Genomic DNA, 20,095 nt, shown 5'->3' with positions numbered 1-20,095 from the left:
TTGTATTTTGATTTTCACACTTGCCAGCTGTATACGAAAAGCATTAGTAGATTTTAAAAATTGTCGAAAGACATTTTTTTTTTTTTTTCTCAAAGAATTATCATTTCATTCGTGTCCAACTAAACAACGACATTTCTTTACCGTAATTGATAAATCGTATCGTATTTTCGTATCTAGAATATCATGCGGGTGAGAGCAGAAAAAATTCAAAAGTGAAACAGTGCGTTTTACCAAGAGGTCTAAGGTACGCATGCGTCTTGGAATATATCCATACGGCTGCAAATAATTTCGGGCGCGTCGGCGCCAGAACGATTTGCGCATGAGCGTTTCGACGTTTGGTGATTACGACCGAGATATTTTTCTTTTTTTATATTCGGTTTTTCGTGTGCTGTCACCTTGAGCTAAAATGGTGGCAAAATCATCCACGCGCGAGCTGCCCAAATCGCGGTAAATTATTCCGCCGGAAAAACATCACGGACAAACACCGGCGTTGAAACACCTCCGATTACGCCTACATGAGCTTTTCTAATCCGAAAGTAATTAACGTAAAAAAAGGATGCCAATTAACGAGTAGCCGTTAACACGAGGAACCTAATACACATCGACAAATTGATAAGGTCTTTGGAAGATAATTCAAAAACTGAATGAAGAGAACTCCAACGATCCTCAATTAGGCAAGTGTTTTTATCTTGTGATTTTTATTTATAATCATTAGGGTTTTAGGACCCTACAATCTTATGCTTACGCAATCTACAGTGCTTTACGAATATATGTACACAGTGCTTCGAGCAATAGTATAGTATAATATTTATACGTCCATCGGTGTTAGGGATTATAGAATAAAAAATAAATAATATTGTGTAGGTAACGTATTTCTCATTATTTCAATGTTGCGTAAACAAGTAAGTGGGAACTCTTTCTGATTGGTTTAGCGCATATCTATAATGTGACAAATTCAAAAAAGAGTAACAGACTTGATCCCCCGCACAATCATCTTGAAGTAAATGTTGCGTTTTTAAAACTGGCAAAATTTCGGTGAAATCTGGTAACTAGAGCGTAATTTTTTCGTACTCTAGTGTTTTGCTTATAAGAAGTTTTCCTCTACCAATAAGGAATCGTGAGTCTCTAATAACTGTACAATAATCAACAGCATCTCACGATCAGCCTTACCTAAATGATCAAAGGAGCGATTTAATTCAGATCGGCACGATCGAACGGAGTGACGAAATGAACATGGCAGAGATACTTCGAAACGTATTTGGACCAGGTGTGCTACCCGAGGAAAGCGCGGCAAAGGATACCAAAGATCGCGGAAAGCTTCCGGAGAAATCGGGATATGCGAGGTACTTATGCGCGATGAATAAATGTCGCTATGCACTTTTTACAAAGATATTCTGTGCTAATGATATTTTCCCACACAACTTAGGGTGGTTCGGTATCTTGGAACGGCGAATGATTACATGAAAATGGTGCTGACGGGTGAAAATGAGTCGGCCTCATCGTCAATGGTAGAGGAAGACGCGAGACCCGGTCGAATAGGGCCGAGAATTGTGCGTTTCGACGTCTCCACGCACCACGGTCTCTTCATCGTATCTCCGGATAGATTGAGCGTCAATTCTCAGAGTAACTTTAGCACGATGAGGGCAAACGTCGGTCTCTTCGCCGGCAAGTGGATGTACGAACTCCAGCTAGGCTCGAAGGGAGTCATGCAGGTGGGCTGGGGAACGGCTCAGTGCAAGTTTAGCCAAGAGTCAGGCGTCGGTGCGTTCCCGGGGATTCTTCTGCGGGCTTGTTCATTAACGCTATAACGGCAAAGTCGACGCGAAAATAGCGATCTTCTCGTGAGGAACATCCAAAATAACCGATTGTTGGCAACCTTGGCAAACGCAAGAATAACGCTACTTTTACGCCACCTTTGTCGCTAGCTATAGTGCCAAACTTTGTGAAATAGTCCACGGTCCTCGATATCCCTAATTGTTACTCGCGAGCATCCGTCAGATTCTCTCGATCGCTCTTGTCGAGGCGGTTTTACTCCTCAATACTGACAGAATGGTAATCATACGGCGACGACGGCGACGAGAGAGTCTAGCGAGCCAGCGAAAGACAGTGGCGTCTATTTTTCAATTTGTAATTGAACCCGATTTCCGTACGATTTTTAGGCGACACCATAAACTCGTATGCCTACGATGGGAATCGGGTTCGAAGATGGAACGTAACGACCCACAAGTATGGGGAGCCCTGGCTCTCCGGCGATATAATCGGCTGCGCTCTGGACCTTGACCAGGGAGACGTGGAATTCTACAGAAACGGGAGGTCTATGGGAAAAGCGTTCGGGGGGATCTGCACGGGTGCTGGAATGGCCTACTTTCCCACAGTCAGCCTGGCGTTCACCGAAAATCTGACGGCTAACTTTGGCTCGACACCTCTGCGTTACCCGGTTCAAGGATATGAAACTCCTCAGGCATCCCCAGCCGATCAAGTTAGCAAAGCAATTCTTATGTTCGAGTGGCTCAGGAAGGTGATACTTCTGATCGATAACGGACGTGAGTCCATGGTCGAAGATGACGATGATGAAGAGGGTAAAGTGCCCTTCTCCGAGACCATGAGCTGCAACGCTTTTCTTGCCTCTCTGGCAAGAGCTATCCTCAAAAATCTAGGACCACTTTTGGCGATACCCTACGTGACAGAGGCCGTCTTTGTTCGCTTTCTAAGGGAGCTGTCTGGCACTGGCGAAAGTCCGGCAAAAGGTGCCGATTCGAGTCGCGTCCGAATCTGCCTCGATCTTCTTTGGACGTTCCTGGAGGACGAAGAGATGAAGTCCTGCCTTGAGAGCACCGTGGTCTATCTTCTCTCTTCATTTCGGCACGTATCCCTTCAACTCGAGTATCCTGACCAGTGCAGGAGCCTGATTCTTCTAACGAATCTCTGCCAGCACACTGCGACGAGGCAACATCTTTTGCAGCACATCCTTTTCGACAGGGTTCGCTTTGCTAACTTCGTCCATGTTAAGCCTCTGGATGAGAGTGGACTCGCAGAGGTCGTCGGTAGTACTTGGTGGGAAACTGACCCCGTTGATGTGGCCGTAGAAGTCAATAGGAAGCAGTATCTTCACGCCTGTGACCGCATCAAGAGCGCTATTTCCGGTATGTTCAGAACGGTTGAAAAGTGTGTTTGATGCTGCTGGTCTTTCACTTTTTGGGAAGTTTGATGAACCGACCGTAGTAGCGTAGCACGTAGCGTTCGAGACTTGCTGAACGGGAGGACTTTAGTTCAAATCCTCAGCGTATCGATGAGGACCTGAGCGACTACTCGCAAGATTGTTAGACGGGTGATGTCGGTCAGGTATCAAATCGACAAGCTGAGGTTTGCATATAGTCCCACTACACATGGGCAACGTTTTCTGCAGTTGCCCTTGTCCCTTGTGCGAATGCGGGTGTTTCTATTGAACATCTTAAGACGGCTACGGACGCATAGTGATTGACCATTTCCGCGATGAGCGTACTCATGCACTTGAGGGCTAGAAAAAAATGTTGCATGGTTTCACTTGATACCCCCGTATTATACCGATAGCATAAAGACTGATTAGTTGTCATCCTTTAATTCTTGAAGAGGTCGAGGCACTTCAGGTTGAGCTGCTTGTCACGCTATTGGACAACAACGACGGAACTCCATACTCGCCTACGTCGCGAACAATCTTCCTCAAGAAGTTTCGCCGCTTCGTCCAAGAGAACTTGATCTCAAGTCGCGTAAGTCGGAGCTTTTAGCGAGTCGCCGCAATGCGGCTTATATAAACCCAAGCATTCAGTCCGAATTCCTACAGACGATGCCGGTGCTCCAGACCCCGCTGCCCATTACTCTTTGCTGTTTCCACCGGCTGCTGGTTGCCTTCAGGGTGCTGTGGGACGCAGAAATCGCTTCGCATCCAGTATACGTGCCATGCAGGTAAAAACTCCCCATATATTGAATCGCATTAATACTCTAAGACTGTTCTTTATCGCAGAGCCTTCTACGACGCGTCTATAAATTTCGCGGGGATAGACAGACTCGGTGGGGTCCTTTCACACCTGAACAAAACCTACAAGAACGAGCTTCTGCATCTTCTCGGTCCTGAACACGAGGTGCTAGTTGCAATGGAGCAGGCACAAGATCCGTCGAATCCCTTTTCCGGTGGACCAGCACGTTTAGGTGAACTTCCTCTTGCAATCCCTGCCTTCGCGAGAATGGTGACAGTCAATTCGTCGGGCCCGGCGAGTCCCATGATCCTGGAAAGGCTTGGCTACTTCCCTTACAGCCGGGAGGACAGGACACCGTTGCGGCTGGGGCCGGCCAACCCAGCAATGTCTCTCCTAGAGCTTCTCGATGGGATAATACTGTTTTATCACGTCGCGGCGAAGAGACAGATTGCTAAGGTCGCCAGCCTTCGTGAAAGCATGGCCGAGTACATCACTGCAATGGCCGAAGTTAAGGCTCGTCTAGAAATTACCAAGAAGCAGCCGAAGGACCCCGATGCTGCTGCGATGAACCGCGAACTCGCAAGGACAATGATAGTCTTCGACACTAAGCTCGCCGAGCAGGCGAGGCACATGGCGTGGGTCAGGGCGGCCGTTTACTCCAAGGAAAAACAAGCGCAGCTTGCATGGCTGCTGAGAGTGGTCACCTTGACTCTAACGTCCGCGAGTGAGGAGGGCAACATGTTCAGCTTCGTGCCTGACTTCTACCTCGAGGCCATGACCGACCTCAGTGTTGGGATCAGGAACCATGTACATCCAACCGCCCCAATTGAAGACATTCCTGAGTATCAAGAGATGCTAGTCGAGGTTGCACGGTTCCTGTGTGATCACTTCCTCGATCCACGGATTATTCACGCGAATGCAAAGGACACTCTCATCCTCACCTTAGCAGGATACGTTTCAAACTCTCTGACTCTTGGACCCCTCGAAAGAGTCCCGATCGAGTCGAGGGTCAAAGTCGTAAACAGTCTTTTACGGCCCTATGAGAACAGAGCTTGGGCTCAGTCCAACTGGGTATTAGTCAGATTCTGGCAGGGCTGCGGATTCGCTTTCCGATACGAGAAGAGTCCACATCTCGCGAAAAAGATCGGACCCAAGATGCTTCAGCAAGAGTCAATATCGCAGCCTATAAGTAAGTTTATAGCGATAGTACGTATTATTGAATGGCTGATAAAGAACTGGTCATAAAGTTTCGTCACATTTCGGTTTCTTTTCCACAGAGCCATGTCCTTCTCTGATATACCAGGCTCACGTAAGGGACGCTCTTTTGTCAAATCCAACAACAACGACGCAGTTTTTGAACTCGCTTCTGAACCAGCTTAACTGGGCTTTCTCAGAGTTCATTGGGATGCTGCAAGAGATCCAAAACGTGTCTTCAAGACCAGAGCGCGTCCTAATCGAGTCACGCCAACTTAAAATATGCGCAACCTGCTTCGATCTGGCCATTTCTTTGCTGAGGGTGCTGGAGATGATTGCTACTCTGGCACCCGGCATTTTTACTGACGATTCTCAAGCCTCCAGTGAAAATCTACTTGCCAGGCTGTGCCAGGTAATACACCGTCAATAAATTATATTTTATCTCCTATTCCTTGATCCCCTACAGGCATGAATTCAATCGTTAATTTTATGGTTTGGACACTCGCAGCTGCTCTGCCAAATACTGAATCGTGTCAGCTCGCAGTCCGGTTGCTTTCAGCACGTTGTGCTACTCGATATTCCAGACTTGGAAACCGTTGACCACTTCCCAATTCTTACCGCAGTTGTTGGAATTCTGCTGATTTTGCTCAAGGAGGACGTATCAACATTCAAAAGTAATTGCTAAAACATAAAGTACGAACTGAGGCTAATCAACTATCGAAAACCATCAGTAGACACACTCTGCATATTGTACTTACAGCCGGACGTAGAGAAATTCCAAAAGTAACTAGAGCCCTACTTACTGAGCCCAGCTTCCAAATTGGCTCGCTTTACTTTATCCTCGGAGACTTGAAACCGAAGAATCAGAAGATCAAGAATATAAAGCCATTTTGCCTTCAAAACTGTGAGTAACTTTAAGTAATACGCCTATATTCGATGCTCGGTATTTTTCATCAATCCGTTGTTTCAAACATACCTTAAGACTTAGTAACTTCAAATTGGTGAAAGAATTTGAAAAATTCACTGATCACATTTCATTGACATTTTTTAGATAAAGAGGACGTCACCGAACAGGAGATAAACAGTGTAAGGGAGATGCTCAGATACTTGGACTTGAATAGAACAATGTTAACTGAGACCAAAGTATTGACCGACGACGAGAATATTTGTACAATTTGTTACGCGTATACGATCTCTGCGACATTCAAACCATGCAATCACCATTCATGCCGAGCCTGCATCGCTCACCATTTATTGAACAGTAGAGAATGTTTTTTTTGCAAAGCTACCATAAACCAAGTTACAGATCTTGAGGGGGAATTGTTACATGACTTCACTAGTGACTACTTGCTGGAAAAGATCACCACTGACAGATCCTGAATTTTGCGGTGTTATGCTAAAAAATAAGGTGACATGTTTATAAATTGTATGCAAAGAACAAACTTATCCAAGCATACAATTTCTCATATAGTTTTTTACATTTCATGACTGGCTTGACGTGGGTGTCGTTGCAAATATTGTTTATAAATTAGATGAGCAAAAATAAATTTTACCCACCAAGGTACTCGATCAGCAATCCATAATTCCTTTCAGCGTCTCAAAGAAAATTGGATGAATAATACTCGGAGTGATGAAAGGCAAATATTTATTATCAAAATAGGTAGGTAGTGAGATCACAATGGTTCTATAGTTCATTACAAAAATGTCAGTCTGAATTTGATAATTATTATAAAAAGTTTCACACTATAATATTATAATTACCAATAAAATCACTTATATTTTATCGTTTGCAATGATATCGTGCATATTTATAGAGCATCGAGTTTTTTTTCAGCTCTCATCAAATTGCAAGTATACCATTATCTTAAATATATGTAGTAAAGTATTATCATTTGGTTGCCTTCGGCCTTCTGGAATGCTCTATGAAAGCCATATTTCAATGTCAAACGCACAAGCTATCTCTGATTCCGATTCTGAAACCTGTGACAAGTGACGAGGTTGATTTTTCCCTGACCATATCCTGTATGGACTCTACAAAGACAACGCCGCAAACAAACGCGCCTACGGCTAACAAAAATGCCGAGAAAATGACAATACACTTATCTTTGTTCAGGTACAAGTATGGATCTTTTATTAGAGTATTTTGTAACAGACAAATTCCTGGGAAAATAAAAATGAAAGCTGCTGACAAGGAACCCATCAAATTTATAACTGGTGTAATATCAGACACCGTGATAGCTATGACTAAGTTGAGGGCAACCCAAACCAGAGATAAAATTACTCTGGACATAAAAAGCGACTGAATGTACTCGGTGCAAAGGCCAAGGAACGCTTCGCGGCCACAAAATAAGATTATTGGGTAAGTTGTAACATTTTTAAGCGCGATCGCAACAATTGCAACTGTCAAAAATGTCCCACCATCCGAGTATCCCTGCAGAATGTCATCGGGTACCTTTCCGATTCCAAATGTCGAGTAGCCAAAAATCCCAGCTATGGTGTATGCTATGAAACAAACTAGCATACTGACGATTGCACAAACAGTGAACTTCCCAAGTTTTCGATCCTTCATGCAGGCATACATAGGTATCACAGACATGTGGCACTGAATGATGAAGATAACAAAAATTTGTTCAAATATTTTGTAGAATAAGCAATAACAATTAAACTTTTATAGTCAATCTATTATCAAAGATTTTGGGTCCTCGCCTATCTACATACCTGATAACTGAAGCATACCACAGGAACCACTTGGAATATTTCGGTCCAATGGATGGGCCACATTTTCATCGGCTTTGAGGGCTCGCCGATTATTATGTAACTTTTATAAACTATCAACCATACAACATAGATTACTGCCAGACAGCCAAGAGAACTTACATAGCTCAACACATCCAATCTTTTTGAGAAACATAATGGAAGAATGAGGATACAGCAGGTTAGAGTAGATGTAAATCCTCTTGAAAGGTACCTGGAAGTCAATTGCAATTTATAGTTTAAATGATCGTTTCTTATCAAGGGTGGATGTTTCAAATAAGGGCAGTGAATTCTTGCAATCTTATATCGCAAACACCTAATGAATCATGAACGAATTCCTTTGGGACACAACAATCGTTAAAAAATTGCAAACAAGTTTAATAATAGAAAAAATTACCAATAGTGGCAAAAATCGGTGCCATATACGGTTGCCAAAACTCTGTCGAATTGATCCCCTATGACGATTAGAAATGTAATGCAGCAGCCAAAGCTATAAACAACTACACAAATAGCGCAGAATGTTAATGACTTAGGTCCGCATAGTCCAGCTAAAGTATCCTGTAGCGACGAACTATTAGTGCTATCGCTACAATGTGCTAAAACTATTATTGCAGTTGTAATAAAAATGAGAAAGACCAGCTGCACTAATATAGAGGTTATCACACCGCCACTCTTATCAAATGCTTGTGGAAAATTTAGCAGACCAGCACCCAGCGTAGCGTTGACTATTAGAAAGATTGTAGCCAACGATCCTGCACCTAAAGAAAAATATAATAAGTAGCGGGATATGTATAATGCTAGATATCGAATTCATCAGAAACAATGTCGTGTATGGGACTCCTTAGCGTAAGCTTAGTGCATAAACATACCTACGGTACATTCTTGGCTAGATTCAGTGTTTGCGCTGGGTGCCGTTGTGAGAACAATTTCATTGCCGATCAGGCGCTCGTTATCTCTTCTCAAGTAGTTCATGTTGACAGTTCTCTGCTGTGGGATTTTTATAGATATAATTATGCACGTAAACGGGAAACTATCGGAAAAGTCATATAAATTTTCACGGATGAAATACGAGCAGATTGTATTGTATTTCTATGACAAGCTACTTGGTCATAGAGCAATATCAAGGAGCTGAGACATCACATGATAAGAAAATAAGCGATTAAGAACTGCGGTGATATCTGCCCCAAATGCCCCTGTGACGCACACGCACACGTAGGCATGTATTTATAAATACATGCGGCGTAATTCACACATTCAGGTTGTCAAAATGTTACATGCGCCCAATCTATGGTGTTCTATCAAATCGGTATTCATTACGTTGAAATATAATTTCATTGAAAACAGTTTCATCGTTACCTTTGTTTATTCTCACTGGGTCATTCACATGTGCGCAACGGTTAGGTTGTTTTATATTATAGAGTCTTGGTGATCGGTCAATTAAGAAAACGTATTTTTAGTTAACGTTTATTCATCAGTTAGTTTGTTTTCTTTTTTTTCTTTTCCGATGTATGGCACATAATCGAAGAAACCTAAGTAGATAGATTAGAATATACGAAGCAAGTCTTGTTACAACATGTCGATCAAATTTTACATTTTACAACTGCGGAGACGAGAACTCTTCACTTATCTGTGACAACTATGAATGATCACTATCATCTTTCGAGTTTGAAAGCAAAGCTCAAAGTTTGTTCAAAGCAAAGTCGATTCATGCACATACTATGCATAAATAATGCAAATGCGTGAAAAAATGTAATCATTGGTGCACTGCACATTCGCGCATGCGCATGTCATCAGAAAGCACACTCCACAAATGATAGGATCGACTGCCAAATATTATCCACAATGACACTGCAAAAATAGCTAAAACTCCCTCAATTGCACCTGTTTCTCCTTATTACCCTTTGAAACTAAAAATAATTGATTTAAGCTGTACAAAAAAAAATTTTATTATAGCATAAACGTTCGTTTAGAACGGCAGTCAATCAAGTCAAAACGCGATAACTTAAATCAAACTTTAACAAATACTCATAATGACTAAATATATGTAATACATTTTTTAAATAAGATACAAATTATGTATTGGTTGCGAGATCCAGTTATAATTAGATCTATTCTTATGACTTTGTAATTATTTGCTACTCCTCATCCATGTCGACATCCATCGAAATTGAGAGAGATAGGATTGTGGTAATAGTAAAAAAATATAATTCGGAACAATTTCGCACATAGTAGTATTTATTGCGAAATTGGAGTCTGTGTCGAAAAAATTTCACGAGATAATAAAGCTGAATAAATACTTAACAATGGTGATATAAATTACATAATAATATAACGAAATTTTCGTTAGTTGATGCTACATATACAATAATCTATAGAACTAACTTGTTCAGATTCGTTGAAATTTTATGCAAATGCGACCTGTTTGTTGCTTCTTGTCATTGTCAATGTCGCTAACACAAAGCATCGACATTTTTCAAATTATTCGTGTGATCCAGTCTTATTATAATACACAAAATGAAGAATCAATTCAAATTATTAACCACATGCAGAGGGGGGTGTAATTATAATTCATTGTCGATGAAAATGTCATCTGGTTTTTTTCTTTTTGCTTGTCCATAATATTCATTAGATTGACAAGATTTCTGATCACGATTGTTGGAAAAATTATTTTTACAATATACTTTATAAAGACGTCTTTGTATTTGTACAGTGCAGCCAATAGTATTGCGAATTGTTCACACTTCGACAATTTTCTCATTATTTCAAATTGTAGTCAAACCCGCATGTGTATATACTTTCAGTATTACGAAGGCTCGAGACAATAAATTCTCTAAATCATCTGGCAACATTTTTGCGATGTATATCGGAAATTATCAAATAATTTATGAACAAGTTAATCAACCGTGTTCAACATGTACATACATAAAATAATTACATCATTCGACTATAAGAATTGGTTTCTCATTTTCATATCAATTATTATCATTAAATCAAATACGTAAGTATATTGGAATATGGCTCTGATTTAAACTACGTATTGCAGATTGGCTTTACACTTTACACACATAGTAAACAATATAAAATACGACGTTGGTAATATTTATACTACGTAACAAATAAAACGTTATCAATTCATTATTTATAAGATAGATAATTAATAGGGACGTGTGACATGCACATGTGTGCAGTGGATTTCGATACGAAATGAAATTTATAATTTGGTGTCACAAAATAAGTTACATCTTTCTGGGTAATATCGACCCAATCTTCAACCATTATCTGCACCATAACTACATTTAGCTCTAATGTTATTGATGATACAAATTGTCAAGATAGAAATTCTTCTTTTTTTTTGTATATTTCAACATTAATAGGTACAGTTGCAGATTTAGAGTGCGTTGTTCAAGTCAAGTCTTGGCCTCTTGTTGCGCGTCGCTGTTACTTCTTCTTGAGACTCTCCACCGCCGGACAAGAGCTCTCTTTTTTTATCGGCACTCTGCGGGACACTCATTTAGTGAGCAAATATTTACGGTACAGACAAAAAAAAATGTCACAGCAACTTGATCAAAGCCAATATATTTCAATGCTAATAATTTTATCTATACGTTATTAGTAATACCTTTTTGTCCCACTGTTGGTGAAGATACCTCAGGAGAATAGTTGTCTTCTCAGTCACAATGACTAAAAATTAGAAAATCTATTTAGTTCGAATACCAAAAAGTTTGCCCTAGCATTCGCGAATCTGAGTAAGTATTTCAAAAGTAGTTGGTAGTAAAAGTTATAATGTAGTAATCTTGATTAATTAATTTTTCTGTTTTCTCGTTTCTATTCAAATAACAAAAATTCACTTGTTAACAGAGTGAGACCATGTCAGAAGTATTTCTCACTTTATAAAGAATTGTTTGGAAAAATAATGAAGTAGATATTCTAGTACTTTGTTCGGATGGGTAGTCCTTAGTAGGCAGATACACCGATGGTCTCTTGACACAAGTTCGATTTCCATTATCTGTATGAAAATTAGCAAAGTTGTTTTCATCATGTGACGGCAATCCTTTGAGAAATTCCGCAACAGACTGTAAATAAATATTCCATAGATTGATTGACGTATCTTAAATATGTATGTATGTACATATCATGCAAGGTGGAGTCTATTTGGTATGGCTTAATCGGAAGCAGTAATGCAATAATTCTTTCACTTACATTAAAAACAATTGTGAACAAGAACTATGAAGTTAAATTAACCACGTTCGTGAAAATTCAAATTTTTTTTTCGGTGAAACGTAGTATTTTAAAATCACAGGGAAGTGGTACTCTGGCTATAACCTAAAAAATTGGTCGATACATGCGAGGTGGAAAATAACTTACCATTGCTAATGAACGCTAATCGCAAGTTCAGAATACACAAAATCTGTAAATGGTGTACCGCGCTATAATCAAGTGCGAGAGTGTTCCGTATTTGCGAAAGAAAATCTTAGTTAAAATCATAAACAAACAACCTATTTTCCAAATGTTTCCAAACGTATAGACACATGCTCTACTGAACCACTACCATGGTCGTGACCACTACAGATGGTGCGATAATGGTGTGTCTCCCCACTGAATTCCTACAGAAAAAGGGACTCTACCATATCGGTTTCTCTCAATGTCGCGCGCAGCGCAACTTGACATTTCACGGTGTATGTCGCCACTGCCAGGTTCGCTAGGTTTAAAGAACAGTTGGCAGCAATGACTCACAGCATCCTAAACAGTGATACCACCAAAAATCGGAAAAAATTCCAGAGTCGAAATGGTCGAAAGTGTTGTTACAATCTGGCAAATGCAACGGTTCAAATTTAAAATATTCTCCCCGAGATTTTTGTGATATTCCATGCTTATCAGTGCCAATAGTTCTTTTTATTAGGTATCTGGAGACCTAGAATTCTTTATGTATCACGTGATAAAATTGTGACATTTTTAAAACAGAAGCAATTCGAAACACAAAGAACAAAATAATGTGAGTATAATTTGTGACAAATAAACAATCCGATCCATCAATTCAATCAGTCTACGAGGTATATTTATTTATTTAACTTTCTCTTCGTGTGTGAAAAACTTTTCTCAGACAATCGTTCATCTGTATTGAAAATCTTGCGACTGGATTATTCTTTCAATAAGTAATATCTGTAAGTTGGGAGGTAATAAATTTTATAATTTACTTTCAAAGAAACATCTCTCCTAATCAATGTCTTTCAAGAGTGCCCAAATTTATATATTTATAATCGTATTGAAATAATTCCATTTGTTTATGATTGCAATAAATATAATTCTTTTTACAGGCTCACCCGAAATTCTGCTGGTAGTAACCAACGACGATCTTCGGTAAATATTTCATGGCTGTCACTTTGATTCCACGATGGCTAAAGAGATAAGTTTATAAGTAGTTCTTATTTACTCATTTTGATATTTCTCTCAAACAGATCCTTAAGCCACCAAAATCTCGACAGCCATTTCAAGATTTGGATTTCAATGCTTCATCATCCGAGACAAGTCCAGATAGTATAAAGAAGAGACGTGTAAGCTTTGCCGAAAAGAAGCACGTCAAGTAAGCGTTACCAAACATAAATTATCTGAATTTAAATGAGATCTCATTAAATAGGAGTTGCAATATGGTTACTTGATGTTTATTTGTGCAGAGAATTCTGTGACCACAAGGAGCAGGGTACAATTTGGGATAATACTTACGAAGAAGCTGATCAGAATATCTCAAAGTCGATGGAAACTACAAATGAGAATATAAACAGTAACAATCTGGATATAGAAAACAACAAAAGTGTAGAGATCGGAATGAGAGAAATGGGTTCTGCATTTGTTTGCAATGAACATGAGTCAATGCATACCGACGCATGTACAACCATGGATCAAAATAATCCAATCTATTCTTTGACCAAAGTATTTTCCAACTCAGCCACGGACATTCAATTTACCGATGTCATTGCCTGTAGTCGTGGAAATCTGAACCATTTAATGTCTCAAACAATATTTTGCAACGATGTTGATTTGGACACAACTGAGATGGTTGGTGGGATCGAGCAGACAGTTTCTGTCAGAAGAGCCATCGACTCTCAATCGACATATACAGCTATTGAGAAAGACATTAAAAAACATGAAAGTACCATGCTTTTTAATGACAGTGACGGCGAGATGAAGTTCACCCAAGTTATCAGTGGTAAAAATATGCAGTTTTCAACACCTATCAAGATAGTTCCACATTCAGAAAAGGTGAATATAGAATCTCCTATAGAAAATCAGACTATAATATTTGATGACTCAGGGATGGATCTGACTTTGACAAAATCACACTCAAATCCGGGCTTAGATAAAGAAAATAATATGCCGATCAACTCCAAAGTTACTCATAATGATGAGCAACACATTAAGAATAATTTAGAAAGCAATTGTTGTATGAACGAACATGAAGTTGCTCGGGCCATCAACAAGACTGTATTTTTCGATGATTTTAGTTGCGACATAACAAAAGCTATCGGTGATGTAAGACACTTGTTGCCTGTCAGGAATTTATCTGAAGATAAGATGGCATCACGAAGAATGGCGCCTGTGTCTAATGAATGTCAGACTTCCTGTAAGACTTTACTGGACAAATCTGTTGAATATCAACTCAACAATGTACCTTTTATGACAAAAGACATCAGGATACTGTCAAAGCATTGTGATCAGGAGTTAAAAATGTCTAAAAAGTCTGAAGAAGATACGGCAAAATTAAGGGATAAAACTATTTTCTTTAATGACATTGGCTGCGAAATGACAGAGGCAATCGATACATTAAGAACTGGTCCAGATCAGAATAGAAATTCTAGCGATACAAATGATGTGCAGCGTGTCATGAAATTTGAATTGCCTGTGAGTAAACAACATGAAAATATGGCAAAATTAAGGGATAAAACTATTTTCTTTAGTGACATTGGCTGCGAAATGACAGAAGCAATCGATACATTGAGAACTGGTCCAGATCAGAATAGAAATTCTAGCGATATAAATGACATACAGCATATTATACCATTTGAATTGCCTATGAGTGAACAACATGAAAATAATTTAATGTTACAGAAATTTAAAAGATCTGACAATCTTTTTTCTAGCAGTAAGCCCAGCAGCATAGAATCTGCACCGGAATTAGTAGTTGAAAATAAGGATCAGACAAACTCATGCGATGACTCGTGTATGGAATTTACAACAGCAATTACTACAGCTAAAAACATAGAAGATGACAGAGATGAAAATCTTATATTGGAAATCAATCATCCTGCACTATTTAATAATTGCAATATTGATACTACCCAGATAAATCCGGAATTACATGTAGAAGAGCAAATCACGCATTTGGGCACTGATTCAATTTCTGTTGAAATTGAAACTCAAGAACCACAGAATGAAATAAACCGAATACCTAGAGAGAGCACGAGAAATATTGAAAACAACGAACGCTGTGATTCCTCAGAGAACGAAAGAGCTGAACACGATGCTGGCATCATCAGCTCTCCGAGCATAGCTCTGGATAATCTTAGCGCCGAAGTGAATGTAAAAGAGCAAGATTTGTCGTTCAACACAGGCATCATGTCAAGTGAACCACAATTCAGTAAGAAGAGGAAGTCGGATGAGGGTATGGAAATTATGGAAACAAGCAAATCATCCGATCAAATGTTGCTAAACAAAAACTCTGAGAATGGCTTAGTACAGCATTTAGTTGATAACGAATTGGTCAATACAAATAACGACAGTATGTCTAATATGATTACTCCGAGGTCTAAACGGCTTAAGATAGCAAGTCCCAATGCTGAAGAAAACTGTGTATTCACCAAAGAATACTCTGTCACTAAAAACTTGGAGTTGCAGGAAAATACGAGTTTCCAAGTGATCAACGCACCTCCATCAAGAAATACAGTTATGCATGAATCACAAAGCACAATATCTATAGATAGAACAATCGGAAGCAATTGTGTTAGTGATGTTGCTGACGAAAAGCAAAAAAGCAGCGAAGAGATGACTACTACAATTCCTGCTCCAAATTTCTGTGAAGATCCTGAGATTTTGATGATTAGTCAGAATGACGATTCAAAACCTGCAGCTTCACTGACTCAGACTAAAGATGTCATCAGCGGGAAGGAATATTCTTTCATAGAAGCAAAAGGAACAGACCCATATTCCGATTCAGATTTGGAAATTACGGAGCTGCCGCATGTTTGTGAGGAACACAAACCAGCCTCAGTAGAGTGTGATAAAAGTTCGCAAAGTTTCTTGATGCCAAAGAAATGTTTGGAGTACAATGACAATTGTTGCTTTGTGATGTTCAGTGAAGAACTTGCGAAGTATGCTCAAAGGTGAGTCGACGATTCCTAAGACCTGAAAAATAAGTCAGGAAACTGAAATTGCATTGATAATTAATTATTGAAATAACATTTTCGATTTCAGAGATAATTGCATTTGGGAAATAAGGTCACTGGATACAGAAAAAGTCATAATCGACTTTATTTCAAAATCCCTCGTCGTCATAATAAATCTTGAAGCAAATAAAGAGTTGACTGCACCTTATCTAATTACACATATTAGAATAATTTCACTTCTCCCGGGTACGTTGGAATTTTATTTGACTTACGACAACAAATCTCCAATATAAACAAACCGATAACAATTCGCATTAAAAATATATTTCATACAGATTCTGCAGATGATGATATTTCTCTGGTCCATAATATACTATTAAAAAAACTCGATCCTGAGCATTTGAAATTGGTACATCGAACAACGCAGGGTATTTTACCTTTGTTAGACTTGATTTCAAACAAAGTGAAATTACTGATAGATTTTATGTACGAGTTTGATAAGCTGCGGGATTTTCATGCGATAACAAGATCGGGAAATAGGTGAATATAGAAAATCATTTAATCTTGGAAATAACTTGAGAAAAATAGCTATTCCTGTTAAGCTTAAAATCGGCGCATAGGGCAATAAAGATTTACATTTATCTCACAGGATATCGTTTCAACTTCATAGCTACAAAGTACAACTGGTGATAAAAGTTACTGTAGATCTTGAGCCATTTGAAGATATTAGGCCAAATGACGTAACCGTGGAATGTCTTTTAGGTAACATAAAGTAAGTTTTTCATCACACTTTTCTATCCACTTGAATCACACGAGAAGTCCTTACCCTTAATCTATATCGCTTATATATGCAATTATAATGCACAAAAGTGATTCAGATTTATGAAGAACCCTGTACTTACATGTTATATTCTTTTTTTTTTTAGAGAAAAAGATATCAAGCAATTAATCACCGGTGTGAAAAAGGATCACAGATTCTTGACCAGATGGATCGACGCCGTTAAGGAGTATATCGCGTTAGTTGTCGAAAAATGACACTTATCTATCAAACTCTAGTTTATTATATCAGATTTTAGAAGCAAGTAACTCGATGCCAAGCGTCCTCAAGGTGTTCGTGAATTTTACAAGATAATTAGGTAAGTTGATTTTTATTTCCAACTTCTAAAATGTTCAAAAATTGGTCTCGGAATATGGTGGCAATAATGACGTTAATTGTAGATAAGTTAATTAAGAAGAAAAGTATAGAATACGTACATTTTTATACTAGATATATGTATATGTGTTCATTTTTTAATTTTCATATGATACATAACATGAAAGGTCCACACCTGTGAACATCGGCGAAACTTATTCTACCGTATTACGGTCTGTAATTTTCAACCCGAAGTAGTATCAGTAGCACGAGGACAGACATCGTAGTTTGAAACTACACCTTCTTAGAAATGCTGTAGTGAAAAAAAAGCCCGGATACCGCTTATACCAATTTTGAATAACTTTGACGAACAGAAACATGGTCACATTTACGGCAGACGAAGATTGATAGGATCAATTATAATTAAGGTTTGGATTATCGGTTATCAATATAGGCCGGTAGGCGTAAAGCGTGGAGAAGAAATTATATCTAATTAACAGCGCCGTCTGATTTTTTATTCTTGATTTTCGTAAAGGGCCTTCCCACGGAAGCGGCGTGGGTTTTACCTGCGAGATATATCACCCGATTTTATGAACGGAATGTCAAGTTGTCGAGTAGAAAACTCGATCTCACGAAGTTTCGAAATTTTCGAGTACAGTTATCATATTACTATGTATACGTAGGTTTAGGTACATACGCTCGAATACTGTATACATAATGCGGTATATGTATGTAAAATTTTGTTTACAGTAGTAGAATTTCTAAGAACAATCGTAAACCTTGGAGCTACCGTTTGTTCACACCTAGCATAAACATGCCTCGTACAAATTTATTGAATCCAAAACTTCCTAATACTATCAAGTATAAATCATTGGATGTTTTTTTATTTTTCTAACTTTCTTCCATTGTTAAAGGAAAAATTCAGTAGATATGACACAACTTTTCAAGAAAACAAATATCAATTAATTCGCCAATTGTTAATGCTAACACGACCGAACGTTCCTATAATTTTTATCGCCCTACAAGTATTTCCTTCGTATGGGATACGTCCAGCGGCAATTATACAGATAGATTGAAAGGTAAGGAAATAATTTACGAAAAAGGCAATTGATTTGGGTATCAGACAACAATTCAAGATAATTAAATGAATTGTACAGAGGGAATAGGCGATATTGAAAAGCGAGGAAAATGAGGATCATTAGGTGTAATGGTTATTGGAAGATCGTTTTATCTCTCTTTCAATGGGAGAGCGATCACTGGTTTGGGTTTCGGGACTCGTTCGGCGGCATCTCCCGAGGGCGACGCGACGGGTGTAACCGTCCGTTGGCTGGTTACAGCGCGCGAGTCCGCCCACGCTTCGTTCTGCGCGGCGCGGTGCGGACCGATTACAACACTCACGTTCTGTCCGAATTGCTTCAGCCATTGATGAAACCTGCGGAGAGTTACCGGTGGCCGAAGGTGCAGCCCCGCAGACCGGTTTCGACTTTCACGTGGCTTTATCGAGCGCGCCCGCCTCACGCCAGCGTGCTGTTCCTTCCTATCCAATCGTTCGGATCTCCGTATGCCGCGGCTATCTATTTAACGTATCGCTTTTACGCCGACCTCGTGTTCCGTATATTTATAAAACCGCACGACTCCGTAGGCAAACTACCCGCACGTGTATTCTTCATTATCGTATTTGAACTTGTACATAAGTACATACATCATGCACTCAACTTTCCTATACCTGCGGGTGCAGGTAGCGCGTCGTAAATCACATCTTATACCCCATGCTTGTACATGTTATACCTATATACTCTCTTCGAACGATTCATGTAACATTCTGCAGTAGCAAATATCGCGGGATTTTTATTGATTTTTATTTGCGCATTTTGTTCCGCGCTATATACACAAACCGGACTTTACTTTGGTACTCTTTTTAAGTCTTCATTGGACATTGTATTTATTTATACTCCTTCTTTTCAATTACATTTCATTCATTTTTACTTCCCTAACCATTACGTCATGTAATCAATCATTCTCCTCTAATCCATTCTTCACGCGATATAATATCTCAAATTATTATACTTTCTCACGTTGTTTTTCAGTGCATCATTCAAATGTCCACGTCAATTAAGTTTGCCTTTTATTCAGCTCAATATCCAGCCGCAAACTAACTCGAGACTTTTTCCGGTAAAATTTCTGTATACATGCTTAATCAGCGTGTCGCTGCTAAATACGATATCGGTATATTTCTATCAGCGTGCCCTCAGAGCTTGATCTTTACATAGCCTGTGTGAAAAAAAAAAACCAACTTGTAATTCAATACAGAAAATATACGAAGAAGGAGCGGAATAAAAAGAAATTAAAAATAAATAACGAGTTGAACTGATGGGTATATCTTATCAAGTTCCCAGCGAGAAATATGTTATTCGGATTGAAATAAGGACCCATCTGCAGCAGTCGTGAAAATCGAGAAAGTCGAATCCATGGGATCCGCGCGTAGGTGCAGAACGAAACAAGTTGCCCAAGTAATATCTGTCGCTGGATTGCGGCGGCGTTCGTCCCGCCTGGACTGCGACAAGTGGGCGTCTCGTGAGGTTCGTCGACGTCCTCGTCGTCTTCGTCTCCTCGTCGACGTTCCGCGTTTGCGTTGTGTAGTTGTCACCAAAGCGGTACGGTGTGCTGTTATAGCGGAGAAGCGT

At 39.3% G+C, this 20,095-nt stretch overlaps 4 protein-coding genes across 10 annotated transcripts; 2 read left to right on the top strand and 2 right to left on the bottom strand.

Moving 5' to 3' along the window:
* The first annotated feature begins 122 nt into the window (after positions 1 to 122).
* LOC124304934 (E3 ubiquitin-protein ligase RNF123-like) lies at positions 123 to 7,211 on the top strand. Of its 5 annotated transcripts, none has more exons than XM_046763746.1 (11): positions 123 to 674; positions 1,201 to 1,343; positions 1,427 to 1,761; positions 2,160 to 3,143; positions 3,610 to 3,746; positions 3,806 to 3,942; positions 4,001 to 5,142; positions 5,231 to 5,559; positions 5,656 to 5,821; positions 5,908 to 6,051; positions 6,199 to 7,211. In XM_046763746.1, exons 2-11 carry the CDS (start codon positions 1,228 to 1,230, stop codon positions 6,525 to 6,527), a joined length of 3,819 nt encoding a protein of 1,272 aa, XP_046619702.1. In that variant the 5' UTR covers positions 123 to 674; positions 1,201 to 1,227; the 3' UTR covers positions 6,528 to 7,211. The 5 variants fall into 5 exon arrangements, with proteins under 5 accessions (XP_046619702.1, XP_046619717.1, XP_046619709.1 ...); XM_046763761.1 differs by having other exon boundaries at positions 1,151 to 1,343; positions 3,839 to 3,942; XM_046763753.1 differs by having other exon boundaries at positions 1,151 to 1,343; positions 3,821 to 3,942.
* Positions 6,779 to 9,312, bottom strand: LOC124305055 (putative sodium-coupled neutral amino acid transporter 7). 2 transcript variants are annotated; one of them, XM_046764029.1, is made up of 5 exons: positions 9,258 to 9,312; positions 8,771 to 8,888; positions 8,299 to 8,659; positions 7,866 to 8,115; positions 6,779 to 7,749 (listed from the first exon to the last, which is right to left on the bottom strand). In XM_046764029.1, exons 2-5 carry the CDS (start codon positions 8,871 to 8,873, stop codon positions 7,090 to 7,092), a joined length of 1,374 nt encoding a protein of 457 aa, XP_046619985.1. In that variant the 5' UTR covers positions 8,874 to 8,888; positions 9,258 to 9,312; the 3' UTR covers positions 6,779 to 7,089. The 2 variants fall into 2 exon arrangements, with proteins under 2 accessions (XP_046619985.1, XP_046619990.1); XM_046764034.1 differs by lacking the exon at positions 9,258 to 9,312 and adding an exon at positions 9,084 to 9,236.
* A 1,860-nt stretch (positions 9,313 to 11,172) lies between these two features.
* Positions 11,173 to 12,492, bottom strand: LOC124305062 (DET1- and DDB1-associated protein 1). Its single transcript, XM_046764048.1, has 4 exons — positions 12,267 to 12,492; positions 11,836 to 11,974; positions 11,521 to 11,582; positions 11,173 to 11,397 (listed from the first exon to the last, which is right to left on the bottom strand). The coding sequence occupies exons 1-4, from the start codon at positions 12,267 to 12,269 to the stop codon at positions 11,290 to 11,292; spliced, it is 312 nt and encodes a 103-aa protein (XP_046620004.1). The 5' UTR covers positions 12,270 to 12,492; the 3' UTR covers positions 11,173 to 11,289.
* A 151-nt stretch (positions 12,493 to 12,643) lies between these two features.
* On the top strand, positions 12,644 to 19,227 carry LOC124304984 (uncharacterized). 2 transcript variants are annotated; one of them, XR_006908299.1, is made up of 9 exons: positions 12,644 to 12,894; positions 13,217 to 13,259; positions 13,358 to 13,482; positions 13,574 to 16,276; positions 16,368 to 16,525; positions 16,615 to 16,819; positions 16,929 to 17,051; positions 17,206 to 17,415; positions 17,600 to 19,226. XR_006908299.1 is itself a non-coding variant. In XM_046763871.1 (8 exons), coding segments are annotated over exons 1-8 (3,468 nt in total). In that variant the 5' UTR covers positions 12,644 to 12,892; the 3' UTR covers positions 17,315 to 19,227. The 2 variants fall into 2 exon arrangements, 1 of the variants encoding a protein (XP_046619827.1); XM_046763871.1 differs by having other exon boundaries at positions 17,206 to 19,227.
* Positions 19,228 to 20,095: the final 868 nt, after the last annotated feature.

Source organism: Neodiprion virginianus, chromosome 1 (genome assembly GCF_021901495.1).
Source record: "Neodiprion virginianus isolate iyNeoVirg1 chromosome 1, iyNeoVirg1.1, whole genome shotgun sequence".
Taxonomy (NCBI): domain Eukaryota; kingdom Metazoa; phylum Arthropoda; class Insecta; order Hymenoptera; family Diprionidae; genus Neodiprion; species Neodiprion virginianus.
Note: the sequence above shows the minus strand (reverse complement) of the source record. Positions and strands in the feature narration are given on the sequence as shown.